The sequence below is a fragment of the Chanos chanos genome, chromosome 3 (genome assembly GCF_902362185.1).
Source record: "Chanos chanos chromosome 3, fChaCha1.1, whole genome shotgun sequence".
NCBI lineage: Eukaryota > Metazoa > Chordata > Actinopteri > Gonorynchiformes > Chanidae > Chanos > Chanos chanos.
This window is the reverse complement of record NC_044497.1, coordinates 27,469,328-27,497,212: the sequence shown is the minus strand read 5'-3', so window position 1 is coordinate 27,497,212 and position 27,885 is coordinate 27,469,328. Positions and strand designations below refer to the sequence as shown.

Sequence of the window (27,885 nt, the reverse complement as noted above, 5' to 3'; positions counted from 1 at the left end):
CCTTGGTGCATTAACTTAAGTGACATCATCACAAGACACAAGCGCACAGGACACAAGTTAAATCGAATATTAAGGTCACACAAACAACCAAGCACCAATTTTACAGCGAGGGGAAAGATTTCTGTTCGGCATCCTTTGTGACAATGACCCCTTTCGTTTAGGAAAATAGCATTTATAGAACTTTAAAAACGACACACTGTTGATCTGGTCTTAATGACCTACATGTTCATGTATCAAATTGTTACTTGTTTTTTTTTTTTCTTCTAAATAGCATTTTTTAATATATCAGAAATCAGTGCAATAGAGCAATTTCAGAAAATAAACAAAAAAAGAAACAAAAACAAAACAAAAACAAAACAAAAGAATATGTTTCAAAGCTCAGTCATCAGTCAGAACCGTGTGATCCCCTAAAGCCTTTAGACCCCCCCCCCCTCCCCTCGGTTTAAAAGCCCACCCAAACAGCCCCAGCAAAACACTCACATTTAAGCAGAGTTAGAAAAGTGCAATGCTCCATCGAGGTAACAACCCCTGTCCCCCCTCCCCTCCCCCCAGTCACCACACACAACACGGGTCTGTGTTTGATCTGCACCAGCAAAATTAAGGCTTTCTTTCACTGCACCGCATTTTCACTCCCCAAATTCTGTTTTGTACCCCACGTCAAAATGAGGAATCTAATGTGCCATAGCGAGTTAGACCTGGTCATCGCTCTATCTGATGACTTGGTCCAGAGCAGAGACTGATTAAGGGGTAGAGGGGAAATCTCTGGATGATCAAAAGCTAAAGGTGTCTATTTTTTAACAGACCTTATGGTTACTGTAAAACTAAAGTCTACCTGTAGAATGATTTTTTTTTTTTTTTTTGAAAACAACACTCAAAATCAGAGGCACGAGGGAAGCAGCAAGCCCCAAACAGGTTCTTTATGACAAAGATTATCCACGGCTGCAATACTCAAAAACTAAGGCAAAATGTTTCAAGTTCATCTCCACTTAAATAAGACGTCAACGCACAACCAAGTTTAGAGAAACTGCAACAGTCCACGCCTATGTCTAATTGTCGGTCTTACTTAAAAATTGAGGGCTATATCTCAATGCTAAAGACTGACATAATTAGGCGAGCGGCCGCAGGACAATACTGTATCTCCCCGAAAATGTCCAGCATTAAAACCATGTGCAATTCCACAGCTATATATCAAACAGGGTTCAGATAAAGCAACTATTAAGGCAATATATATGTCTGTGCTCCGCTTACAGTATATGGCTAGCACTCAACTATCCCCTTGTCTACCAGCCTTAGAGAGGCTCTGCTTCTCTCTATCACTGTCTATCTCTCTCATATGTAATCGTCTCTGCTCCTCTCTATCACTGTCTATCTCTCTCTCACATGTAATCGTCTCTGAGTCCTTTCCAGCATTACCACAGATGTCCAGAAATACCACAAGCAATTCTGGACAAACAGTCTTCATAGTACCTGTGAACCTCAGGTTGGCTCTACACAGCAAGCTTTCAGCTCGTCTCTTGCTTAAATATTCTTACGCACACATGCGCACGCACGCACGCACGCACACACACACACACACACACACGCATCTCTCTTACAGACTCTGTGCCAGTACTGATCAGACCAGACTTCTCCGGCCAAGACATTGAGCCTCCTGAAGGAGCCTAACAAGCACCACGTTTTGCCACCTTATAGATAAAAGGTAAACCTCACTGAAGGAAGGCACTTCTAAAGCAAAACAGCTGTCTTGCCAAATGGATTGATTTTGGGAGTGCAATCAAAGGGGGGGGATTTGTCCCTTTGTTCTAGTTTTATCTACTCTACTATACAATTGATCCCTCTAAATGGTGGGTGCAAGTCCACGCAATCTTAATTTTTTGAACCTCCATCAGTTAGCCTTCAAATAGCAGAACCTAATGTCTACAAACCATAAAAACAAGTGCTTAAGTGCCCCGCGCCAAACTTGGTGCAGATCAAACCCAGACACCGCGTTATCTTAAAGCAGCAGACGTCTATCTGTGTATTCCCTCCCTCTCGCTCCCTCCCCTTACCCCTTCATCCCACCTCTTAGGCCTCCTTCTCCTCCTCAGCCCACCTGGTGCTCCCCACGGACAATGTGGGAGGAGAACTCATAGCGGTCCTGGCTGCGGTGGCCGCAGATGTTGCACTCGAAGGGCTGGCGGAATCCGTGGCAGCCCATGTGGATGGTGAACATGACATGGTCCAGGAAGAAGATGCGGCAATGCTCGCAGCGGAAGGAGCGCACCGGCCGCCCCTCCCCGTCCACCAGCTGCATGGCCTCCCTGGAGGAGTGGGGCGAACGCGGACTCCCCTTGGCTGTGCCCACCGACACACCTGCCGGGCCTCCCCTTTCCCCCCTCTCCCCTTCCAAGTCCATCTCTTTGGCTTGACTGGGGCTGTGCCGATCACGCCCACGATGGTTGGAGTTGCTGGGTGGCGCCGCGGCGATGGTGCACTGCTCCTCCGCCATGCTCTCTGTGTCCGTGGAGTCGTGGCAACCGTTACTGGGTGAGGCTGCGTGGCTGCGGCCGGAGGGTGTGTCTTCGTGACCCTCTCCGGCTTCTCGTCCCGCCAGGCTGATGGAGACGCTCCCTCCGCAGTTTAGGCGCTGACCCAAGGGGGGGAGGTGGGAATAGACAGAGCTGATGACAGGAGTGAACTCTGACAGACAGGAGGGGTGAGGAGGGGGCAGCCGCAGTGCCCGGGCGGTGTCGACATCCTCACCACTCACCCTAGGCCCCCGGAGATAGCGCCCTCCCACGCCCACTAGACCGGCTGTGTCTCCCCCCGAGCCAGCGTGTGACCCCAACGGGTCGCCTTCTTTCTCAGGGCTGAGACTCAGCTCGTAAGGTGCATCAGACATGTTCAGTCGCATGTGCTTTTCCCCTATAGAGACACAGACATGTTCAGTCAAACGTGCTTTTTCCCTATAGAAACACAGACATGTTCAGTCAAACGTGCTTTTCCCCTATAGAGACACAGACATGTTCAGTCAAACGTGCTTTTCCCCCATAGAGACACAGACATGTTCAGTCAAACGTGCTTTTCGCCTATAGAGACACAGACATGTTCAGTCAAACGTGCTTTTCCCCTATAGAGACACAGACATGTTCAGTCAAACGTGCTTTTCCCCTATAGAGACACAGACATGTTCAGTCAAACGTGCTTTTCGCCTATAGAGACACAGACATGTTCAGTCAAACGTGCTTTTCCCCTATAGAGACACAGACATCCTACAGTGAGACTGATCAAAGATCATCATCAAGAGGAACACTCAACAGCCTTCAGTTAGGACCGAACTGGGCTTTATGTAGAAGCATTTGGGGATGGGTATTAGGATAAACTTACCTAGGAATTTCTGGGGTGTGGATCTTTTCCTCTTTGTGATGCTGTTGGCCAGCCGATCGATAAACGTTAACTTTTCCGAAGAGGGCTGGAGCACAGTTTCGGGCATCGCCTCCAGATTACGTGGCTCTTCACCTGGAAAAACGGAAAAACGTGGAGGAGTCTGAGAATTGCAAAGAAACCAAACACACACACACACACACACATTCAGATATGACATTGGCAGATAGCTGAGCATGCGTGTGTTACCCTGTGCAGTCTGAGTGCTGTGCGCAGGCTGGTGGTCCAGACTCTGTAGGTAACTGTGGCACCGCTCGCGATGTTCCTCCAGTGTGCTCTGCTGCTTATAGCTGCGGCCACAGTAACTGCACTTATAGGGTTTCCCTACAGTTGGGGATGATACTGCGATAATGCAGAAAACAAGTCATTACTAAGACTCGGATTACTAAGACTCGGACTTACTTAAAATGAGCAGGTTACATTAGGCAGATGCACATTAAAATGATCACTGTACCATCACACCACAAATACGCACCATTTAACGTCATTAATTATTCGTTTACCATCATTTATTATTTATGGAACAAAACACAAAAAAGCAAGTAATTAGAGGAGCAATTACTGTAAATGTGAAATTTCGTTAAGTGATGGACTTCCCCCCTTGTCAGTGTTTCCAAAAAAAAGACAGTGATTTGCTCGTCTATGACGTGTGAAAAAAAAAATCGCACTGATTGACCGCAGCCACCCGATTCTCAGGGAAACGTGCGTGCGTCATTTCGGTGAAATCCATAACTCTCAACAGCCGTTTCTTTGAATACACGCCTTTATTGTTCGGAGGAGCAGTAAGAAACCCACCCTGCCCTGCCTTGCCCATGCTATAACCAGGTGATTGAGTATAACACATTTAAAAACAGCGACAGGATTTCCTGTTTTCATGTTCTTGTAAATGTCAGACTATGACATGTGGTACACTGCTTTTGAGGTTATTCTCCATTGATTTCCTCTGAAAAATATTATACGCCGATCCATTTTTCTGTAGTTACAGCCATCTTACTATACATCTCTGAGAAAGAAAAAAAAAGCTTCTAATTGCTGCACAAATCGAGGACGTGTCAAAGCTCCTCAGTAGAACTTCTTCAGAACAAGCACAAAACCGCTCCAGTCATTTTACTGTTGCTTTACGATCTGCTTCACTGCACATGCTAAGTGTTTTTTGAAAAGGTTTGATGTTGGGTTACATTATATTTTCAATTTCTTTTATTTTTATCTCTCCTGAACCCAAATATTCTTGGTTCTACATCTTCTGTGCTTTCCTAATATTCCCTTTGAATACAGCCAGGACTGCACAGACTCACCAGAGTGTGTACGAAGATGTCCTGTCAGGGCGTCACGGCGACGGCAGGCATAGTTACAAAAGGGGCATTTGAAGGGCTTCTCTCCAGAATGTAGCTTGATGTGACGCAACAAGTTACCTTTCTGAGTGAAGGAGGCACCGCACTGGTTACACTGGAATGGTCGCTCACCTAAAAAGACACGACCTATCTGCTAGTCCATAAATTTCAAACAGTGCATCAGTACCAACTTTACAGTATTCATTGAGCTGACTTACAACAAAATATCACCATGTACTTGTATTGATTGGAATTTGAAATAATGAGTGTAAATGGTGTTTTGAGGTGGTTCACACATAATGTTCTTACCAGTGTGGCTGCGCTTGTGCACCATCAGCACGTTTGGACCGATGCAGATCATACCACACACCTCGCATTTCAGCTTCCCGTTGGGCAGTCTGATGGGTCCAGGAGATGCTGGTTCTGGACTGGCCATTTCAGCACAAACGCTCCCTGCCTGTCCCCTCACACCTCCACCCAGCTCGACATTCCCCTCCTCAGCAACTTCCCCCTTGTCATCTTTCCATCCTTCCTCCCTCTCTCCCCCTCTCCTCTCTGCCAGTGGAGCTCCACCTGGCTCTTCATCACTGTAGAGCTCCACCTTAATAGAGTTAGCTGGATGGAGGATAGAGACAAAGGGAGTGTAATGGACAATTGCAAATGTTTAAGTTGGTGACCTGGACAAAAACAATGACAACCAACAACCAACACCTGCAGTAAACATGGCATGAGTTACTGAGCCATTGGGAACGAGATAATATGAAATAACGTAAGCAATAAAAATTATGTCTTGTCAAGTGTGAACTAAATACAGATAACTGTAATGGATACATCAGTTAACAGAATACTGACCACTGAGGGAGCGGCTAGGAGAGGAGTGCTGACTGTTTGGAGTGCTTACGGTTGGTCCCCTAAGTCCTGCGAAAAACTCTCTTTCTGTCGAAGAATCCCCACTGCCTGTGAGCAGGCACACAGTGCACATACAACATGGGCTTATTCTTCAATACACACACACAACACTAACATGCTGAACATTATTGTCTCATATCACTGTGTGAGAATTGTTTTTTAACAACACGGGATTATTCTTTGATACACACACACACACAAACCAACATAGTGAACATCAGTGTCTCATATCATTGGGTGAGGATCGCTTTTTCCTACTTACCTGACATATAGGAACGGCCATTGCAATCGTCAGCATTCATTCTCACACCAGCTGGCTATGGAAGAGAATTAAAAAAAAAAAAAAATTCTCCATCGGACAAGATAACACATCTTTTAAAACCAAATAAAGAAGTATCCCGATTTTATTTTAGAGCATCGTAAACAGTCACCATCATTCAGGTATAACCTAAAAGTGATAAAATAAATGGGTCTCAATGTATTTTCATTGAGGAAATGTACCACTCACCGTGGCTTGCCCTTTCTACGATTCAAAATCTAGGACTTCTGCTTCTGATGTCAAGTCAAGGAACAGATTTACCTCCTGATAGTTTGTAGGCTTTCTTGTTGATGCAGAATATGCTTGGTAATTGAATTACTATCTGTCTATCACAAATGCGCAGTTTCGTCTCAGTCTGATCTTATTAGTTGTCTTATTAGCGAGGGTTACCTATTAACCATAAAAGAAGGAAATGCCACCCAGCAGAGAAATCTATGCAGGTGAAGTACATAGCTGAATAACTCCCCCTCTCTTTCTCTGACCTATCAGTGACACGTGTTGATAAGAGAAAGAAAACGAAAGTCAAGTACAAGGGATGAGCAAGAAATCAAACATCAAACTGCCCATCATGTCTTACAAATAAATGAACTGAGAAAAACCTAAACTCCAATCTCGCATTTTCTCACAAGTCATTCTGTAAGTTAATCCACATACTCTATTTTTGTAGGTTAGTACTTTATTCATAATACTAATAAACATTGAAATAAGAGTTCATGAAAGTTACACACAGGAAGCTGTGCAGTGGGCACCCCAGGACACAATGTGTAAAAAAACAAAAAAAAAACAACAACAACAAAAAAACACGTCTTTAAGTATACATTTCTTTTATATTAATTTGGCTTATAATTACAACTTTTATCATATTCTTTTAAATTAAATATCTGACTCAAAAACATTTCAAACCATAATTCTGAGAATATGTAAGTACTCGGATTGCATATACTCCAGTTAAACATGACAGAAAAGCATGGGATACGCATACATTACAAAAACAAATTAGGGGAAACGACAAATGGGGTAACTAACGTAAGAGGACGCGCCATTTATCTAGATGGCTGTCAAAGTTTATCATTTTAACTGAACCCACGAATCTGGACAAAACCAGTTTGCAAACATCATGACAATAACTGGAGGCGGAACGGTAATTTCTAAATGACGTTTTTTTATCTGCATCTGTGTCACTGTCACTGTTCCATCGTTACTATGTTGATGTGTTCCGTTTGTCATGACAAGCAGATTCAGCTCTATCCAGTTTGGCTTGGGAGAAGCTAACAAGCTAGCTACGGTAGTTAGCAAGCTAACGAGACGTGACAGTTCGGTAAAAGGAAGGGACAAGGCTGAAATATGCACCAAAAGAAGGTTTAAGTGCTGTGTTTATAGCAAATTTGGAGATTGAACGGTTGCCGTCTACATAGGTGATATTTTGACGTGTCTAACTAAAGCGGAATAATGTTTCTTGTGAGCCGTTGGCGTTGCTATGGCACCCACCAGTCGACAGATGCCGTCTAGCTACACAAACTCACCCAAACAGAGCACAGCATTTGTCCTATTATCTTTTTCCTTGAACAAAAAGTACTGTTTACATCTGTTTTGTCCCTTTCCTTACCTGGCGATCAACTGTGGTTATTATATTTATATAGCTGGATCACTGTTTATTTTCTCTGGCGAGGGCAGCATCTCCGGGATCTTTTACCTGAAATCCCAAACAACTTCCGGGCCCATGCCGGGATACAGGCCCGAATAACCCTACAACGGAATCCTTGATCAGATGAGATTGCCGAAAACATCGATTCTTGGTGAAGTTAGGCACTCAAGAGAAAAAAAGAAAGGAAGAAAAAAGAAACACGAACTCCTGACTAAGCCCTGTCAACATGTGTTATATCACCCTGGTAATATACGTCATTTAAAATTTAGCGGTGTTGTCCCAGATTACGGGGTAGCATGAATAACTGGACTGAATTATATCTACTGTTTTCCAAATTATGTCGCCTATAACATAATGCGGCAATTTCAGTTAAAAAATGTAAGGAAAAATCTCTTCACATTTAGGAAACTGAAGAAACATTATTTTCAACATATGGAGCACATTCTTTCAATTGGTGCTCTGTACATTTTGCAAGCCATTCTTAATTTCTAATCATTTTCATGGGAGCTCTAATTCTTCATGCCGTTATACTCTAGACCCACAAGATGGCAGTAAAGCTTTTTTTTAATCTGAGTTGAATCCGGGTCAGGGCCTCCGCTTTCCCCTCTTTGAGCAGCATGTACTTTAGAAACAGCAAGAAAACTTAAGGCACCACAGTATTGCAAAGCTATTGCTTTTATGTTCAATACCTTGTCTGATGTATTCATACAAATCATGATTATCAAACACTGAGCAATGAGCAGTGTGTTTGTCTTACAGTGAGGTGAGGAGACCTTGATATGTCTACTAATGAACTGCTGAAAGCAGTTTTCACTGTACACTGAAAATCACTCTCTGGACTTTGGCCTGTGTCTTCTTAACAGTATTTCATACGCCTCCTGGATTTTAATGAACATCTGTTCTGATTCTTGTTGCTGTGTAGGGTTATGGTCTGGATGCCACACTTTAACTAACTCTTTGTAGGTCTGTGTAATCTCTTCCAGAGAAGCCTCCTCAGAAACAGACAACACCTAGAACACAATACAGTCACAAAATGGTAAAAGTAAAATCAGAGGGGTGTGAAGATATCATTTATTTCCTGTAAAGTCTATAACAATGCAACACTTACATATTTAAAGTTCAAACTAGCAATATTCACTATTAGCCATTTTAGACTCACCTTGAGTGCTTCCCTCTCTTTTTGATTATACACGTTGAGAAGTATTTCTAGAACCTTTCTCCAGCTCTCCTCATCTTGACCTCCCCCTGTTAGTGCACACAGGATCCGGTATGGTAACAACAGAGAGAACTCCAGAACCCCTTTGAGCCAGGGAAAGAACCAGAACATGTCTAGCAATGCTGCCACACAGTCAGAAATGTAATACAAAGTAGCGGTGGTATTGTGGAAAATACAGAATGCCAGTGGTGCAGAGAAAGCCAGCCAAACCAGACCCAAGCGATATAACCGGGTACCTAACGGACAGAAAAGCAAAAAAAAAGGAAAAAATGAATAAAGACAGATGACATAGTAACTGTGGAGCACAGCTAATCAGTCATGGTGTAAATTATATACTAAAATGACTAGTTTTTAATTATTCATTAGTTTGTACTAAAAGGCAAAGTGCTAGAATACTCTAAAACAACAGCAAACTGATATGACAAATAAAGAAAGAGTAACCCTGAAAAGCATGTTTAGACAAATATTTGTACACATCCCACCCAGTTGTTCTGGTGGGGTCCCTGCCGGGTGAGGAGCCTTGAATCGGCGATGTTGTGAAGCAGTGATGCTGGCAGCAAGGCTGATGGGCAGAGGGGAGAGTTTACTGCCATAAAATATAGGGGAAGTTATGATACAGGCCGTGAGGGTCTTCTGTAGGTCAGACGTCTGTTCCCCAACACAGGACACTAGATGCACTCCAGCACCCACACAGAGTGGCAATACAAGAAGGTAGAAGAAATCCAGGGAGTTTAGGCCAATTAAGGCCACAGTCCCAAAATAAATCCCCACACAAACCTGACCAGTGAAGCGGGTTGGGCTAACCAGTGGGATAGTGTCAGGACGTTTGCCTCTTACTCCCTTTGTCTCTTTATTGGCCTCACTCACGTAAGATGGGAGGCGAAAGAACTCTCTGATCCATCCAATTCCAAAACCGCCCATTGTGAGCATCCACAAGAGAGCATGGCTGTCTCTCCCAAGGTACAGGTGGTGGAGGCCCAATGGCCCACCAACTGCCCACAGAGCATAGGTGACCACAAGCCTTTTCGTCATGGGGTCATTTGAGGGTCAGTGCCTTGACTACAGAGCAGAAGAATAGTTTTAACACTTAACTGAGAGGAATATAGAGTTGATGTTATGCTGCATGATTACATTTTAATGACGTTTTCAGTGATTTCTTGATGAAACACGTAACTACTGAAAAGTCTCTCTAAAATGTCAAAGTAAAAACGGGATTTCAAGAGTTACGAAAGGGCGAATGCCACGAAATGAAAGATATCGACTATATGTCCGTGATCAGGGAGATCTCGCTCTGACACGTTATTGATTATTACTAGTGAGCCCCCATTCGTGTTACTTTTTTCTATCTTATGTTAGCGAGACAAAGGCATGACACGAATCGACATTTTCTCTCAGTCAAAATCTGTCTTACCTGTGAACAGACGAGAGCAAACGGAGAAATGTGGGTTATCGTTGAATGTTCACATATTTAAAGTCAGGATACCATCATCTCTTGCGATTAGGCAGTTATTCGTTTTCATGATGAAATAAATTACAAACTCTTTGTCCAAATTTATTGTCAAAAGGCTCCTCCGTAATCTCGCTATCTCGTTGCGCGTTTGCATCAGCATTGGAATTTGGACTTTGGATGACGATAGTGACATTGCATCTACTTTTAATTTTCAATCTAGCTTGACTGACCCCTCCACACCAAATATGCCGTTGTGTTGTTGCATGTTCTTAAACTCAGCTTGTTGCTGTATTGGTCAGTGTTGCCAAACACTGAACCGACTGAGAGAACCGATTTAATATACTGGCAGAGTCTTCATCCAATTCATTAAATCGACTCTATCAGTTGTCCTCCCCGGTAACTGACAATTACAGAGAATCTAATCAAGGATCTCAAGAGCTGAGTGTAGATGACTAAAACCAACTTCTTGCTAAAGACGACTGGCCACCGGTAAAACTCTGCCATCATTTGCAGTCCAACGCCAGTGACGCGTAAATTATGTTTGTTTGTTTTTTTCCTTGTGGTCGCTTTCTCATTTTTAACCAAAATGTAATTTTCTGTCTTGTTAGAATATTGTTCCAAGACAGCGAGTCATTGCTGTATTGTGGTTCTATTATGTTCTCCACCCCCAAGGCTGTAGTCCCGCCCATTTGTCCACCCCTTACCCCCAAGAAAAGGTGTCTACTGGTGTGCTTGACGGAGGATGATTTCTGGGTAGTAAGCCCTAAAGTGGAATGCTCGGGAAATGTCTGTGTCCGCTGCATGAAATCTTGATTTTAAAACGGGTTTACAGGCTTGGTTTTAGTCTGCTCACCTTGTTGGTCTACTTTTCAGAGTTGAAATTTTTCAATATTAGCTCGCCGGTTGACTGCCATTTGAAAAGTGATGCTCTTTGAGAGGAGTGTTATTTTTCTCTGCTAACTCCTAACAGTTGTGCAGCTTCATAATAAAATTCTGGATGCTATCTGCCAATAACCAAACCTGGTTTAACTAAACTTGCATGTCCAAAGATATGTCTTCGGAGAATGGAAACAGACGACGTGACGATTAGAGAGCAGCTATTCCACGACAGAGTTCGAGAGACCATAGTAAGTACATACTCTTCTGAAGACAAATTTTACTCTTGCCGTTTAGACATTTAGGAAGCCTGTTCGTCCACATTTAGTTTTTAAGCTTTCAGATGACACAAATTAATATTTGCTTTGTACAATCATTCCACTTTTAAATAAATCTGCGAAACGGATGTCGGTTTTCAGAATTTCCCTGAGGATTACGCCCCCAAATTGTTTTAAACCCTAAAAACATGCATGAAAATAGAGGCTGGTGTTTTCAAAAGATGTTTCCGTTTAAAGGAATCAAACGCTAGGGAATTAGCCATGGTTGATTGTCTACTTCAATAATATTAATTACTGCTGTTAAAACTATGAAGTCCTTACAGTCTTTTCTGTATAGGTGTCCTGTGGGAAATGCCTGGCCTAACTGAGCAAGACGTGTTAAAAACGCATATTCGAGAGTTAGGTTTAAGAAAGGAAATGACGATTAAACAGCTGAGTATGAGAAAGTGGCTTCTCAGTACAAAGGTTTCAGGGGGGTATTGATGGGGTCTTTGTTTTCCTTTGGGGGTTGAACGCGGGTATGTCGGATCAGGGCATTTCATACCTTTTTCATCTTGTAAATCTTTGCAAGATGTCATTGAGTATAACTGTGAAATGCTAAATGACGTGGAGGGAAAGTAATATAATAGAGCAGTTACGTCGTCCTTTGATCGCGTTGTTAATGGCTGTCAAACCAAGTTGCCACTCGGAAGTTTTAACTGAATTTCATACCTGTACTCCGAGACGCCGGTGTTAATCTTTGTACCGTCCTTGGACAGTAATTGTCACACACAGCACATTTTCCGCCCTGTGAACAGTCAGCAATGTGAAGATCATAGAGACGTGGTTAAAATAAAAATGAACACGTGGTGAAGCCGGCTGTGTACCGAGAATTCATGTTATGTTATGTGAGTGGTCATTGTTGTAACCTACCTGCATTTGTCTTTGAAGCAAGCTGTCAGTGGTAAAGCTTCACCCTGTGTCTGTGTGTGTGTCTTTGTGTGTGATAGACAGATGTATATATAATTACATAGCCATTTATAATGAGTCATTAGCAATTTTCACCTCTCAAGTCAGCTTGACACACTGTATTCACAAAGCCATCTCAGAAGTTGCCCAATTTCTCCCTTCAGGTGTATTTTAAGATTCTAATTGATATGTTTGCTTTGTTTTTTAATTAATTTGAGGTGGCAAAGAAAGGTGGTACTCCAGTCCTCTACAAAGAGAAACTTGAAATGGCTGCACAGATGGAAATCAACTTCCAATGTAAATCTGGCTTCATCTCGCTTAAGCTGTGAATACAGTAGGCTTTAATGACAGCTGGTTCCTTTTCGGTCAAGCTTATTGATCCACTCTATTGCCTGTGGCTTGTGTGGTCATTTATAGCCTGATGAAATCAGGCCTGTAATGAAGCGCCATGGGGTTGGTGGGGGGAGGTGGAGGGTGTTGGAGAGTTCACATGGATGTTTGAATAAATCAAATGCCCTTCATTGTCCTTTTAAATGATCTACAGTGCCCTTACTGTGACATTATGCTCTAAAAGATAAAACCTGACCAACCAATATCAAACTCTCTACTAAGATGTGGTTTATTGTACTTCACAGTTTGCATATCTCTTTTAGACTGTCATCACCGTAGGATTGGTGAGAATATAGAGTTTATTGAACAGACTTAGACTGAGCTTATCATTGAGCCTGTTCCAAGTGTGATTTCAAACGTTTAACGGGAGAAACATTCCTGTGTGTTTGAGTAATTGACGGTATGTAACTTTGAAAGGTGCACTGACCTGTTTTTGAGTTTTCTTTGCGTCTTGCTTAGGGTGCTTGAGATGTTGTTGTTTTTTTTTTTTCAGTTAATGTATGTTATGAGTGATCAATCTCAGCACTGTCATGGAGCACAAAGAGACTACAATAAGCAATTAAAACTCAGGGACTGTGATATTTTGGATACAGCGTGGAAATCTAATCTATCAGTTTAATCCATTTGTAGCCAAACAGTTACACAAATTGGGCACAGAGCTCAGTCAGTTCAAATCTTGCTTGAACCTGCTAAGACTATGCAAAGAACAATAATACTGTTTTCTGAATTCTGTGAGTGTGGCTGTGTGTGTGTGTGGGTGTGGCTGTGTGTGGTTAATTGTGCAGCAGTAGTCTGTTCATGTAGCGGGGGATGTGGCAATCCATGTTTTTGCCCACTCTGGCATAATTCATCCTTTCAATGTTGAAAAGGAGCTCAGTTCAATTTGAATGTGAGTTTAGCATGGAACTTTTTCTTTTTCTCTATAAATGGAACTCCAGCGTTCCACATTCTACAGTGCTCATTCTCACGCATTCCACTTTAGTTAGTCAGTGGGATCTGCTCAAACACAGGTCAGAATTGGAAATAAGCATTCATATGCACTGTAGTCATTAATTCTAAATATCAGGTAGTTCAGCTAAATGACTTACTTTGATATGTAGATGAAAGAATATAAAAAGCTGTTGAAATTGCAGCATCTAGACTGCTGATGGAACTGAACTTCTGCGGTTTTCTGTTTATGCCACCTGTAAATTGAAGTGTTCTGTTGTACCCCAGAAAATAGCCTCTCGCCATAGATACTGTCCCCTGTTTTAAAGTAAAGAAGTAATGCCTTTCCAGCTGCCCTTTCACCTCCACAGGCATCCCCCTCTGTCCCAGGGGGTGACTTCACAAGGGCTCATCTAGTTCTCAGGCTGGGAACAGCCGTATAGTGAACAACCCGACGCTGTCTGTTCTATGCTTTAGATTAGCGTTCCCGCTTGCATCAATGTAGCTATCTGTGTAGAAGTTATTCATCTCTTTATATTATGACTGACTGATTTATACTGACTGTACTATCTGTGTGGTATACAGTATATACAACGCCTTTTCGACTGCCAGGCAGTCACTTCTTGATCCTATGCCTGAGAGGTGGCTCCCTGCACAGGTTGCATGCTGAAATAAAGCTTCAAGTCCTTGACTTCGTCTCCCTGGTCCTTTTACAAGTGTTGGCATTGCAACAGAATCCATCACTGCCATCAACATCCTGCTGATGTAACTGGTATGGAAGTTGTGACAAAATGATATTGGCCAATAGCACTGGGCACATGCTCCTAGCACAGTGGGACTTAATTCACACGTCAGATGCTAATGCCGTCTTTATGCCTTTGTGATAATTCTACTAAGCAGCATATTTTTATTTTTTTTTTAACACATGAAGTTAATCTGGCCCCACTCCAAGTTTACAGTGTTGTAGTGAAGATTGTTCACTGCAGATAAATGCAAGCTTTGTTCTGTTCTCCAGCAGTCTTTTTTCTCTCTCTCTTTGCAGGCTCTGAAGTGTTTAGGGAAACAAACCATGGTTCTGAAAAAAGAGCTGTAGCTCGGTTACATGAACAAAATAATAATGCTATCAACCAAAGTGAAAGACTGTGGTCTCGTACAGTCTCTGTTGACACCTGATGAGCTGATGGCTGTTGTGTCCTGTAACAGAAGTCAGTCGATGTTTTTATGAAATATGTTCATATGAATAAAGACAAGATGAATATGATTGGGTCTTATTAATTGGGCGAATAGCATAGTTCTCAATTTGCCCATCAATCGGTTTGTCCCCAGTGGAACAGACTAATCACAGCCATCTATCAGTAGGCTTCTTACAACCAATAAAAACATGCATTCAGCATTGATTTATTATCATTTAAAAGTCCCATCTTTTAATTCTAAGAAGGTATCTGTGTGCGTAAAAATAAATAGATAAATAAATAAATAATTTCGAGTTAAATTGAGAACACCTAACCACGAGTTCCACTGGTTCTGTTTTATCATGAGTCAAAGAGAGTATTTCACAACCTTGACTGTAATATAAATGGGAAAAGACAGATTTTAACATTCGAAAGGAACTTGTGAAAGTAAAGGACAAATGAGCTGGTTAAAAAAAGGAAATGACAGTTAACACACTGGATTGGTCCAAAACCCACTTTGAACTGTACTGGATAGACCAAGCCAGTCTATCTGATGATATTTAAAAACTCCTTGGTTGTCAAACACATATTCAGTGTCACATTTGATTGGTCAAATGACACATTGTTTACTTCAGTCTCTTATTATTTACTGGACGGTGAGTTGAAACCAGTTTCAGTGGGATGGAGTTTTCTGGCCAAGTTGTCATGTGTTTGTTACAGCATTTTGATAACAAAGCTAAGGCTTTTTAGGATTGGCTGCGTTTTGTTTTTTGTTTTTTTTGCTGATTTGCAGCTTTTGGATGAAATTCCTGCCCCCTGCCCCCTCCTTCACCTGGCTTCCTACATTCATCTGAAACAGTGAGAGGATGTCTGGTGCCTTTACACTGATTTGTTATTCTCTCCCCCTCCCTTTTTAATTTGTGTAGGATCCCATCCAAACGTATAAATATCTCCTGAAGTTCAAAACACTTATGAAATGTTGTCTCAGCTTTTCTAGAAGATGATGGTGGGGAAGTAAATGATCAGAGTTCAGTCTTAACAGCGTGTATTTAAAAGATTTGGATCATCACTCACACGGTTTCGAGAGCAGATAGTTCCGTTTTCTGCTGTGTGATTGGCAGTGTGCAGTGTCATGTACAAATTTCACTTCCTGTGCAAAGGAATGGCTCAAGTGGATCTATTGTATCTGTAAATGCCATGTTATGTTTTCATTGCAGTGGTTCCTCTCACAAGACCAGTTAATGTTACAGTGAAAGATATTGTTCTGTTTTGGGGTGTGTGTGTGTTTTTAACCAAATACCACAGAATTCAAATACGCAGTCTCTTTTGGGCCAATATGAAGATTAATTTTGGAACGTCAAAGGCCATGACACTATATTACTTTAAATTGCAGATTTTTGACTCTAGGAGATACTGAATGAGATTTACGTGAGGTTTTGAGGTACTTGCTCATAAGGCATTGTTTTAAACATCATTTCTACCTCTCAATGGAGGCTGCATCTTCATTTGCTGTTCTTTTAAATCCCCTATCTACTTTCACCCCAGTTCTTTCTCCATTGGGATAAAGAGATAATCTTCTCTCTCCATCTGTCACTCCCTCTGTCTTTCTAATGCCCCCTTTGTGATGGGGGTTTTCCATTCATCTGTCTATTCTCAGGTTTTTGTTTTTTGTCCAAATTAATACAAATTTTCACAAAGAAGTGCTGTCAAAAAACAAACAAACAAACAAAACCCAGCTTTTTGGTACCTGCAGTTCCTCTCAGTTCCTCTGCAGTGGACTGTCCTGTGTTGAAGTGTGTTTCCTTGCTTTAGTCACACTACCCTACGTTGGTCCTCACCCAGACTTATCTGAATGCCCTGTCTGCTTCATCCAGCATCTTTGATCCTGTTCTGTTTCGTCCTCCATACATGTTACCCTCTGCCCCTCTCTCTCGTCTGGCCCTATTCGCCACTACAGTAAATGTGCTCGTTCACCCTGCGACGTGCATACACCCTGATAAGCCATTATTATGTCACGGGCCCGCTGTAAATGAGCCCAACGGTACAGAGTGAGGTGATAAGCAGACACAATGTGGCTGCTGTACTCTACCCTGACTGATACAAGAACACAGGGGACCCGATAACCTAGAATAATTCGTTATCTTTTCTCTCTTATGATGTCATTCATGTTTGAATAGATGTTCCAACGCTATGTGTGTGTGTGTGTGTGTGTGTGTGTGTGTATATATATATATATATATATATACACACACACACACACACACACACACACACACACACACACACACATATATATATATATATATATATATATATATATATATATATATATATATATATATATATATATATATATGTATATATGTGTGTGTGTGTGAATATATATATATATATATATATATATATATATATATATATATATATATATATATATATATATACTGCGTGTGTGTGTGTCTGTTTACTGTTAAGATTTGCTTATGATCCTACTTCATGAGAAAAATCATTCCAATTTCTGTGACTTTGTGCTGAACCCAGTGTAAAAAGAGGAGAAGTGATTTGACACTAAATTTTTTTTTTTTTCTTATAGATTTGCGTCCTTCTCTTCATTTGCCTGTACATCTTGTCATACCTCATTCTCACTCACTTCAAGAAGAACGCTGAATTTGTCACTGGTAAGTGAGATTTTCAACTAACTCATAACTGAAATTCTTTCATTATGATTTTTTGTTGTTGTTGTTTTTTGTAATCAGCAGCCTTTTTCAAAATTTCTTACAGTCAGTCAATTATCTCCCAATTACCTAATTTCTTTCAGTATACATTTTTTTTTCTTCTATGCAGCATTGGTTTGCTCTTACCCATTCCACTTTTCTGAATGACTGTTGAGTGCTGTGACATTTGGACATGTCAGCGTGTCTGTATTGACTGAAGGTAGTTCTGTGGAGTAAACACCCAGTGCCCTGGCTTACTGAGGGAGCCTGTTGTGTAAGAGCTTCAGCCCCGTTTTCTGTAATGTCAGCAACGGTTTGTGAGGCATGCAACACAGCAACAGACAATTACCTAGCACGGCCTCAAGCTTTGCCCCAAACTCTTTTCCTTCAACTATCTCACCCTGCCTCACACTCAAAATGAGTAAAAGAACTGATTTCCCTTAACGACAAAAAATAACGCATGCAACAAAAGTTTTGCAGAATTGTCACAAATTTGCTGTATTTTATTCATTTTCTTTTTTATTCTTAAAATGTGTTTTGTTTGATTTCAGTTAAGCCAGAATTTAACACAACAGTTTTTAAAAAAAGATCTTTTCCACTTGCAAAAGTAAAATGTACTGTTGGTCTTCACTAACTTCTCAGGTTGAAAAAACGAAGTACATGTTGTAGTACGTCTGCCTCAAGTGTTTATAGGCTTTCAGAGGTTTGACTGGAGCTGTCACAACATGATAAGCGTTGTTTTTTTTCTTTTTCTTTGAGGAAGTCTACAAAAACCTGCTCTAGCACTGTATGTTGTTTTTTATTCCCAGCGAGTGTTTTCAGTTATACCTTGCTGCCTTGCAGCTCTATCGAACTGTACAAGTTTTGTTTTTCTTTTCACACGTGAAACGCTGGTCAGGTTACATCTTTGGAGGTGTCTGGGAGGCCCCTTCTCATCTGAAGATCACCTTTGTTTCTCTTTCATCATAAAATCACCTGTTTTTTTTTGTTGTTTTTTTTTCTTCCAAACTGCTGACCCTAGAATTGTGTGTTCGGCCACCGCGTACACTTGCATATCTTGGCATCATGGGCTAGTTACTCTTTTCTGCTCCATTCTATCTCTGTCTCCTTTAGTTATCAGTCTCCACACACTATCTCTCTCTCATAACTTCCAAGTTCTAAAGGGTCTAGTGATTCTATAAGCCCTATCTTCCTCCTGAGCTTCATGCATGTCTTATATATGTATAGACTGTATTGACATTTTCTGTTGTTGTTACGTTGCATGTCTGCTGAGTTAGGTAGAAAGTGTTTGGCAATATACTGATTCAGGTATAAAACTCTTCTGCAGAAGCTTGGAAAGGTCAGAGTCATTCATCTGTCCGTTAATCTTTTTTTTTTTTATTTTGTATCTTTCAGATGACATTGAAGATGCCACTGTTAACAAAATTGCGTAAGTAACTGATTGCTTAACTTATTTGCCCTGCCACTTATTGCTATGTTTTAGGAGAGAGAGTTGGTCACAGTGACAAAATGAGCAGGTATTCATTCTCCTTTTCTGGCTTATCTGTGTGCCCTAGATGTTTATAGCTGGCCGGGAGTGATCTTTGGCCTTCCACCGTGGCAATTTGCATCACCCTTTCTTCACAGTTGGATTCATGTCAATCTTTCTGTCTCTGTGTGTGTCTCTCTCTCTAGGCTCTGGTTATGCACTTTCACGTTGTCGGTGGCTGTCTGTGCAGTCCTTCTCCTGCCCATCTCAATATTGTCCAATGAAGTCCTGCTTACCTTCCCACACAGCTACTACATGCAGTGGCTGAACGGATCTCTCATCCGCGGTATTACACACACACACACACACACAACAGAAATTTCACATTTTTTTACAGTGTCAAAGTCAGATCCATTTATCACACAATTACATTTGAGACAGGAAGGGATTGTTCAGAGCTCTGCAATTAATTGAAAACTGCATCCATTCCCCAAACCACATTTATACTTAATACCTTATTACTGAGTTAAGTCTCAGTGATGGTGTCAGAATATGTGGGCAATAGACACGCTTGCATCTCACTGTGTGTATGTGTTTGTGTGTGTGTGTGTGTGTGTGTGTGTGTGTGTGTATGTAAGTGTATGTGTGACCTTTAAATGTCATCTGTGAAGTGACATCCACACCAATCTCCTAAACATCTAAGAGACACAGCATTGGCAAGTGTGACTCACAGAAATGAACCCACCTGCAGAGGTGAAAAACACTCAATTCCAAAATCCAAGTAGTCGGAAACATCGAGGCTGAATTCTGAAGACGAATTAAGATTATTACTTTTTTGCAAAAGAGTGTTTTCAGCTGTCATTGTTTCCTGATCTAGAGTGACATTTACTTTATGAGCTCCTTTTACTGCAGGCTATCTTAAATTACATGTCCAGTCTTAGCTGTAGAGAGTCCACACAGCTACTAACATAATATAAACTGGTAATAGTGAAAAGAGCTAACCATCAACAAGAAGCCATATGGGCCTCTCAGGTGAACATGCTCAGTCACGTTTTGGCTGAGGTTTGCCCCCTAGTGGCATAAAATGGCAGGAACTTTTATTGAAGACTGTGATGTTGACTACTGTATATTTATATTTGTTTATGTTCCATTACACTGACTTATTTTTGCTGCATATTTTTATATATTTATACATGTATTTTTGTCTTGCTGTCTTTCAGGTCTGTGGAACCTCGTCTTCCTCTTTTCCAACCTCTCCCTCGTTTTCCTCATGCCCTTTGCTTACTTCTTCACTGAGTCAGAGGGTTTTGTGGGCTCCAAAAAGGTAATGTCAGCATACAGAATATGACTCCTCATTTTACTGACAACGTTCTGTGACGTCCTCCTCCTCCTCATCCCGATCCCGGCGTTTAACGTGTATGTGAGTGAGTAAGCGTCTGTGTGTATGTGTGTGTGTGTGTGTGTGTTTGGTGCAGGGTGTGATGGGGCGGGTGTATGAGACGGCTGTGATGCTACTGCTCCTCAGTCTGCTGGTGCTGGGCATGGTGTGGGTGGCCTCCGCCCTTCTCCACCGTGACACCGCCAGGGAGAATCTGTACGGTGAGTATGTCCAGGTTATCCTCTTCTCTATGGGTCAAGCGTAGCTCCAGCGTGATTTGTTTGATTGCTGTTGTGTACAAGTGTATTTCAGATCTAAGTTGATATAATTGATACATTTTTCCAGATATAAGCTGGTGTATATGAGTGGTGTATATTTCAGTTATAAAGTGTAAATTTGTGTTTGGTGGAATGTGAGCCGCAATAGCATTATACGGTGAGTAATTGTCTGTTTTTTGTATTGTTTGTTTTGTTTGTTTGTTTTCTTTCTCAGACCTGTGGGAGTACTACCTGCCCTATCTGTACTCTGGCATATCTCTTTTCGGAGTTCTACTGCTTTTATGTGAGTACACCGTCAATGCCCCTTTTGCAAAGCACAGAAACATGTTGGAAATGTGTGTCGTGAAGTGACCTTATGGGATGACTCCCTTTCATACACATGGGGAAAATGACACAGAATTTTTTCCCTTACAGTGGTAATTAGGAAATAATATGTTTGTGGATTCAGTTTGTTATGTGTACTTCCTGTGTGAATCCAGTGCAATACCATCTCATTTCCTTTCCTCCATCAACAGTGTGTACGCCCTTCGGCCTCTCACGCATGTTCAGTGTCACCGGGAGCTTACTGGTCAAACCAAGGGTATGTGTGGGAGAGCTTGATAAAGCTAACCCCCTGCTGGGTTTTAAAACACTCTTTTAAGAGATGTAAAATTGAGTTTAGAATGTAGCATTTTGACAGCATGCTTTAGGCTTCAGACATTATCTGATTTATTTCCTGTGCCAACACAAAGTTTACAACAGTAAAATACTTAAGGAGTTATTGAAATCTTCAGACCACTAAATTTTCTTTGAATCAGTATCATATCATTTTATTAGAGCAAACGTTACATAAACATCAGTTTAGCACATAGTAGAAGTGACAAAGTCGTGACGCTGTGGTCTCTTGTCCCTTCAGCTGTTGGAAAACGTGGAGGAAACGTTGAGTTGCGCCGTGTTAGAGGAAGCTTCGCTGTCCCGGAAGCTGAAGGGTGAGTATGAGAGCGTGGGCGAGACAGACGTGGGCATGTAGTCTAGTGTCTGAATGAGTAATCGGGCCAGACGGGACCTTTCTGACCTCTCATCCGTTGCCTTCTCTGTTTCCAGGTAACAGTCCGTGCTGGCTCAGCGTCAGTGTGGAGGCGATGAAGATGCAGTACCTGGCTGTGCATGCCAAGCGGGTAGCTTTGGGTGAGGACCTGACCCAGCTGAGGTATTTACAGATGATCGAAACCAAGCGTCAGTTGCAGACTCTCATCTCTCTCTCTCTCTCTCTCTCTCGCTCTTTTTCCTCTCCAGAGATGCGGAGGAAAGCGTCTCCATGGCAACGGAACCTCGGCTACCCGCTAGCCATGCTTCTGCTGTTAGCGCTAACGGTAAGGCCGAGTTGCAGATGTCTATCACGAACATACCACACCTGGGCTAAATATATATTCGAATGGCATAGATCTGGCTCTAATGTTCCTTGTCTTGTTTCAGATGGTTTGTGTGCTCATGGTGTGTTTCCACGTGTTGGAACTGCTCTTTGATGAGACTGCCATGCCCAGAGGGATGGAGGTGAGACTTAAGAGAAAGAAATGAGCTTGTAAAAAAAAATCTACAGTGTGACACCTTCTTCAAACACCTGCGTATGTAGTCAAATGGGAGAAATAAGCAGAAGTCCTAGGTTCTGCTTTGGTATAAATAACTTCACAGAGCGTTGACAAAGAACAGATATAGATGTTTTGTAAGTTTACCTGCAATATATAAAACCTGTAAGGGACAAGTAACAGTCTAGTGCAAAGTCCTCTTGTGTTTGTATTTATCATCGAAGCATTCCATAATATCCACTGTAGATGGCTTTCTCCTATGATATTTTCAAGCATCTGAAACAAGTTGATGTATTTGTTTTATCAGTGGTGAATGGAGAATAGAACTGTGGGTTTTTTGAAGTCCAGATGAGGCACTAAGTTGTGTGTTTCTCCCTCTCAAACAGGACCCTCACTTGGGCATGGCTTCTTTCTCTATGTTTGGTTCTCTGGGAGCAGCAGTGCAGGTGGTTCTGATCCTGTATCCTTTCCCGGTCACTCAGTAACACCTCAGATCAGCTTCACATAATCTGAATCTGTGTGTGTCTGTGTGTGTGTGGCTATACAGTTATGCAAAATACACCACATGCCTGTAAATCATATGCCTTTGTCGTTTTGTGGTTATGTTTTTGGCTCTTGCATCATTATGATTACAAGTAGCAGTAACAGCAACAACACTAACACAGAGGTTGGAAAAAGATTAAGGTACAATTGTCCATCTGCTTCCACTGCCTTCTATTTCTGTTCATGCCTTAACTCCGTGTGCCAGTTATCTGATGGTGTCTTCACTGGTAGGCTTTTACAGCTCTCCTCTCTTTACCAGTCTGCTGCCTCGAGCACGGGACACCACTCTAACACAGGTAAAGTAGTGATAGTGCACTCACACGCAGCTGAACGCAGGTCCTCACGGTGGCCCTAACACCACTCTGCTCCTGTCCACAGATCATTGTCAACTGTGTCTGCCTCCTGGTTCTCAGCTCTGCTCTTCCTGTCTTCTCCCGCACACTGGGTGAGCTTGTTAGGAATTTTACTCCGTGTGTGTGTGTGTGTGTGTGTGTGTGTGTGTGCGTGCGCGCGCGCGCGAGTGTGAGAAAGAGAGTTTGTTTGTAGGTTTTTTGGTAATGGTAGTATTGGATGGTTGAGTGTGTGATAAGAAACAGTAGAGAAAATGGTCCATGAATGATGAACAGATTTGTGGTCATACACATGTCTCATTAGAAAGACATGGACAGTAACATCGCAACCTCTGAACTTGTTGCTTTTGGCCACTAGAGGGCAGTTGGTAGCAGACTTTGCAATATGACCGTAACACAGACATCTCAAACTCAAACTGAACATTTGCACTGAAAGTGAAATAACCGATGGCGTCTCTCTATTTCTCATTTTCAGGAATCACAAGGTTTGATCTGCTTGGAGACTTTGGACGTTATAACTGGCTGGGAAACTTCTACATCGTCTTTTTGTACAACATGGTGTTTGCAGGGCTCACCTCCGCCTGCCTCATCAAGACTGTGACATGGGCCGTGCAGAGAGAGCTCATCAGTGCCTTCGGTCAGTCAGTAACCCACACATGTGTGCCTGTCTGCAGTAACAACAACAACAACAAGAAAACATTGCTAATCACAATGGATAGGAGATATTGTCATTTTCCATCTTAGAAAACCAAACCCTCAATTATGCTTAAGCTGTCACTGATATTTCACAAGTTAGGCAGAACAAGAACAGTTACAAGAACTGCATGTATTTGACCTCTGGCGCATGTATGCATGTATATATGTGTGTGTGTGCGCATGTGCGTGTGTGTGTGTGTGTGTGTGAATGATAAGTACGAGGCGAATTGCGTAATGAGTGACAATAGAGTGTTCCACACTGCTGGATGTCAGTGTTTTCAGTGAGCCTGTAAGTTAGGTGTGTTCTCAGTGTAGGCCATGCTTCCCTATGGGCTGGTCTCTTTCCTCAGATAGAAAGAGCACAATTCTCTCAGGAAAGCGCAAGAGGACAGGAGGGGAGTAAGGTCCCCCTGGGGCCAGCAGCCCCAGCCGACAGGCCCCTTTCTGGAGCACACACACCCTTTGCCCTCCACCCAACACAAACAACAAGTCTGAGGCATGGATACGCCACACACTTGCACACCCACCCACCCTGTGAGCCAGATAGCATCTCCCACTGTGTTCTTTTCCTTGCCTCTCTGGTGGCTTTTGTTTCTTGATTGATTTTGCTTTCTTTCTACCCAATCTTGGCTCTTTTTCTTCTTGCGCTCTGTTTTAGGTCCTGATTGAAACATTTACATTGGGTTTTGTTTTGTTTTTGGTTTTTTTCCAGGTCTCGACCGATTGCCTCGAACTGTGTCTCGCTCAACAATTCCCCTCAAGCTCCTGTTAGCCAGTGGACTGTCAAAGATTCAGTGATGAATGGTTGCCCTTTGACCGTTATTATTGGCTGCCAAAAAGCCGAGGATTCCGGAATGAGTTCCAAAGCCTCTCTCATTGGACCAGAGGTGCACAAGGTGGATTGGGTGCACGGTCCCCAACGTTTTTATGCAGTCTGGTGAACAGAAGAGCCACTGAATGGGTGTCCAAAGCAGGCTGACCTGAGAAACCTTTTGTATTTTGTTCTTTGACTGTGGTTTTTACCATTAAATGTCACAGGTATGGATATGGTTCCAAAAAGACACTAAGTGCTTCAAAAAGGGATCAGGGCTGTATCCAGTCTCTGAAAATGTCAGTTCACTTGACAACTCTCAAACAAATGCCTTGCGAGAAACACGACGGCCGGGGATTTTGAGCTGGAATTTTGATGCATGTTGTGACTGCAAAGTTAATTTTAGTGGATGACATCATATTTGTGACATCATTTCCTTTTCCTGATTGTGAATTGATTGAGTTCTGTCCTGTTACCCTGTCCCCCCCTATGCTTTCCCCTTTAACATCACTATTTTTAGGGATAATCTGCAGAGTCCTATTCTCAATTCTCAGCAGAGCTCTACATTACTGCCAGTGGGAGTTAATCAGAGGAAGTCCTGTGACTGTCTGATGTTTTAGGGTGTCAAAGTTGAGGGTAAGCGCTTTAAGGAGAACAGGATGAGGGGATGGTTTCCATAGTCTGAGCATGTCCGTGAAACGAGAGAGGAAGAGGATCTGTACAGAAATGTTCGACTAAATAAGAACAGTGTTAGTTACTGTGGTGATGTGGATAGTTGAGGTTCTACGGTCAGAGATGTTTGTATAGGTTTTCAGCTGCCTTAAACTAAAGAAACTGTGAACATTTGATTTTTTTTCCGTTTGTTTATTTGATATTCACTGCTTTTACTCATGTGCAATGTTGTAAAGGGGGTTGGAGATAACATGACAATTGTGACATCGGTACCACTTAAAAAAAACAACAACAAATAATAAAGTAATCTCAACCTTGTGAATGAGAACAGCTCAGCAGAACGGTGCAATAAGGAAAAATACGTCTGATATGCACATTTAAGGACCATTTAAATAACCCCAGTGATCTGTGGGCGTCCTAAATGACCCTGTACACTACTGTGTCCCTGTCTCTGGTCTTATGTTTCAAATGGTTCTGTTTAAACAGTGAATGGGATTTGTCTTTTTTTGGGAGACGTACTGTTATTTATATCTATATTTTTTCTTTTGTTAGGTGGTTGGTTTTTGTTTTATTTTATTTTATAATATTTTTTTTTTTTTTTTGGTTTTGTTTTGGTTAAGTTTTTATTTGCTGTATCAGCATGCCTAGAATAATTTCTCTCAGGCTGTGGCCAGCAGGGGGCAGTGTCTTCCAAATGCATCAGAAGCCAGTCCGTCATGTCTAATACTTGAGCTCTAATTCATCCTGATGTTGTTCTGTTCTGCACATCTCCACTCTGCCCTTTCTTACATACCCTATAAGCCCCTCTTCACAATGAAACAGGCCTGTTATATAATTCCATGCTGGTATAATTCCATGTCCCAGGTGACTTCTTAATCGAGTGAAAAAGGTTGTTACCACTGTCTCTGAGGGTCCTGTTCAGCCTCATCTGAGTCTTGTAGTGAAAATGAGTGATAGTGCTGCAGGCATCCAGGAGTAAAGTCTAGATGTCATCAAAGAAACGAGAGTAGTTTCATAATGGGGATAAGGGCTGTAATGTGGCACACATTGGGTGTGGGTAGAGGGATTACATACAGTCAGACTTTGTGTTTGTCACTCACAGATGGGGAGGTGTGAAAGGGTGAAGTTACGTTCTTTTTCAGTACATGAGACTTGAATGTGTCGGCTTTCTTAAATGTTTCACTCACAGTGACAAAAAAAAAATGAACTGCGTTCAGTGAAAATAGTGAAAAGGGGTTGAAATCTTTTAATGTCATAAGGCCTTTGAAGTGTTTTAATGGTTTATTTTAGAAAATGGGACAATCTTTTTTTTTTTTTTTTTTTAAATATTTCCTGTGAATGTAATGAGGTTTGAGCATGAAACAATAAATGTACTTGAGATGTTTTTTCTAAACTCGGCGTTCTTTGTAAAGTCATCACAAACATTAACTCAGTGGATATGAGGCATGGATATGAGGTCAGTGAAACACTAAATATCCACTGTAACTTAATCCAATTTGAGTTAACCACATATGATATTAGTCACTGACCAGATGGCCAGTGACCAACAACCTCAAACTGCAGCTCTGTCATTCAAAAATTGGTGACACACACACACACACACTCACACTCATACACTCCCCCTCACGGTTCCGGCTTTAATCAGGACTTTTATTTTGCCCCATGTCTGTCAGCAGCCCCTCTTATGGAGACGCTGTAGCCCACGTTTTCCCTACACGGATGCTCCTGGCAGATAAAATCCTACATCGTGAAGACAGTCCAAGTCACTTGCTTTCTCTCCTTCACCCTCCACCCCTTTATTGTCTACTCGTTTTCCTTGCTGTGTGTTCATTTCCTTTTTCTCCTGCTGTTGCTTTTTTTTCTTTCTTCTTGGTCAGAAAAAGAAATCCTGGCCCCTGATTAAATTTCTCCTTCTTGATTTTTGTTTGCCTTTCATTTCTATTTTTTCTTCTTTTGTTGGATGTCTTAATTGAACTCATTTGATTTTGCTGTTGTTTTTGCTCTGTGTTTCCTTTGCTGGCAAGACATTTGTCTATAATGAGCATTCCCAGAAAATGACGTAAGAAAACTGTCGGAAACGTGTCCAGTGGAGACATTAACTAAATACCAAGGAAAAGAATAGTTTTTTAATGTATACTGCATTGTCAGTTACCTTGAAAACATCATTGCATTTGTCTTTATGTAGGCATACAACTGGTGGACAAAAATAATAATAATAATTTAAAAAAACACACAACCAATACATGAAACAAATAAGGGTCTGTGCTGCCTTTTGCTTTCAGAACCGCTTTAGTCCTTCTTGAAAAGCTCATGTACAAGTTCTGATTTGTGTCTAGTAGGTACTGAATTATTTTTCAAGGAGGAATGTCTCTAATTCTTTGAGGGATGAAGGAAGTGGAAGTCAGCTCTTCAGTCTGTGCTGAAGAGTGAGCAAGATAGTCAGTAGAATCCATGTTATATTAATTCGCTCAAAGAGCTCACCAGACACCATGATTTGTATAAAATGGTTGTCTGTACCTTAGCTGACCT

At 41.8% G+C, this 27,885-nt stretch overlaps 3 protein-coding genes across 7 annotated transcripts; 1 reads left to right on the top strand and 2 right to left on the bottom strand.

The window, feature by feature from the left end:
• Positions 1-2,083: 2,083 nt before the first annotated feature.
• On the bottom strand, positions 2,084-5,980 carry ikzf4 (IKAROS family zinc finger 4). Of its 3 annotated transcripts, XM_030768831.1 has the most exons (8): positions 5,926-5,965; positions 5,607-5,711; positions 5,328-5,369; positions 5,064-5,258; positions 4,719-4,886; positions 3,613-3,765; positions 3,367-3,498; positions 2,084-2,904 (listed from the first exon to the last, which is right to left on the bottom strand). In XM_030768831.1, the coding sequence occupies exons 1-8, from the start codon at positions 5,963-5,965 to the stop codon at positions 2,084-2,086; spliced, it is 1,656 nt and encodes a 551-aa protein (XP_030624691.1). The 3 variants fall into 3 exon arrangements, with proteins under 3 accessions (XP_030624691.1, XP_030624692.1, XP_030624693.1); XM_030768832.1 differs by having other exon boundaries at positions 5,064-5,369; positions 5,926-5,980; XM_030768833.1 differs by having other exon boundaries at positions 5,064-5,369; positions 5,607-5,707; positions 5,922-5,968.
• A 2,303-nt stretch (positions 5,981-8,283) lies between these two features.
• Positions 8,284-10,449, bottom strand: dnajc22 (DnaJ (Hsp40) homolog, subfamily C, member 22). The gene is made up of 4 exons (XM_030768840.1): positions 10,255-10,449; positions 9,326-9,902; positions 8,787-9,079; positions 8,284-8,637 (listed from the first exon to the last, which is right to left on the bottom strand). Exons 2-4 carry the CDS (start codon positions 9,873-9,875, stop codon positions 8,455-8,457), a joined length of 1,026 nt encoding a protein of 341 aa, XP_030624700.1. The 5' UTR covers positions 9,876-9,902; positions 10,255-10,449; the 3' UTR covers positions 8,284-8,454.
• Positions 10,450-11,050: 601 nt separating this feature from the next.
• Positions 11,051-25,886, top strand: lmbr1l (limb development membrane protein 1-like). Of its 3 annotated transcripts, none has more exons than XM_030768835.1 (17): positions 11,051-11,420; positions 17,475-17,559; positions 18,991-19,024; positions 19,270-19,409; positions 20,284-20,387; positions 20,539-20,662; positions 20,934-21,002; positions 21,235-21,299; positions 21,615-21,687; positions 21,803-21,886; positions 21,995-22,071; positions 22,175-22,252; positions 22,731-22,744; positions 23,033-23,123; positions 23,206-23,272; positions 23,653-23,814; positions 24,586-25,886. In XM_030768835.1, exons 1-17 carry the CDS (start codon positions 11,358-11,360, stop codon positions 24,669-24,671), a joined length of 1,416 nt encoding a protein of 471 aa, XP_030624695.1. In that variant the 5' UTR covers positions 11,051-11,357; the 3' UTR covers positions 24,672-25,886. The 3 variants fall into 3 exon arrangements, with proteins under 3 accessions (XP_030624695.1, XP_030624694.1, XP_030624698.1); XM_030768834.1 differs by having other exon boundaries at positions 22,671-22,744; XM_030768838.1 differs by lacking the exons at positions 18,991-19,024; positions 19,270-19,409 and having other exon boundaries at positions 22,671-22,744.
• Positions 25,887-27,885: the final 1,999 nt, after the last annotated feature.

Excerpts from the sequence above, each read along its gene's own strand:
- lmbr1l (XM_030768834.1), top strand. The coding sequence starts at position 11,358 with ATGGAAACAGACGACGTGACGATTAGAGAGCAGCTATTCCACGACAGA. Across the intron at positions 20,663-20,933 it reads CGCCAGGGAGAATCTGTACG|ACCTGTGGGAGTACTACCTG; the intron begins GTGAGTATGTCC and ends TTTCTTTCTCAG. Across the intron at positions 21,688-21,802 it reads GCTGTCCCGGAAGCTGAAGG|GTAACAGTCCGTGCTGGCTC; the intron begins GTGAGTATGAGA and ends CTCTGTTTCCAG.
- dnajc22 (XM_030768840.1), bottom strand. The coding sequence starts at position 9,875 with ATGACGAAAAGGCTTGTGGTCACCTATGCTCTGTGGGCAGTTGGTGGG. Across the intron at positions 9,080-9,325 it reads GACCCCACCAGAACAACTGG|GTACCCGGTTATATCGCTTG; the intron begins GTGGGATGTGTA and ends TCTGTCCGTTAG. Across the intron at positions 8,638-8,786 it reads AAGAGAGGGAAGCACTCAAG|GTGTTGTCTGTTTCTGAGGA; the intron begins GTGAGTCTAAAA and ends ATTGTGTTCTAG.
- ikzf4 (XM_030768832.1), bottom strand. The coding sequence starts at position 5,965 with ATGAATGCTGACGATTGCAATGGCCGTTCCTATATGTCAG. Across the intron at positions 5,712-5,925 it reads TGGCCGTTCCTATATGTCAG|GCAGTGGGGATTCTTCGACA; the intron begins GTAAGTAGGAAA and ends GCCTGCTCACAG. Across the intron at positions 3,766-4,718 it reads ACATCTTCGTACACACTCTG|TATCATCCCCAACTGTAGGG; the intron begins GTGAGTCTGTGC and ends GCATTATCGCAG.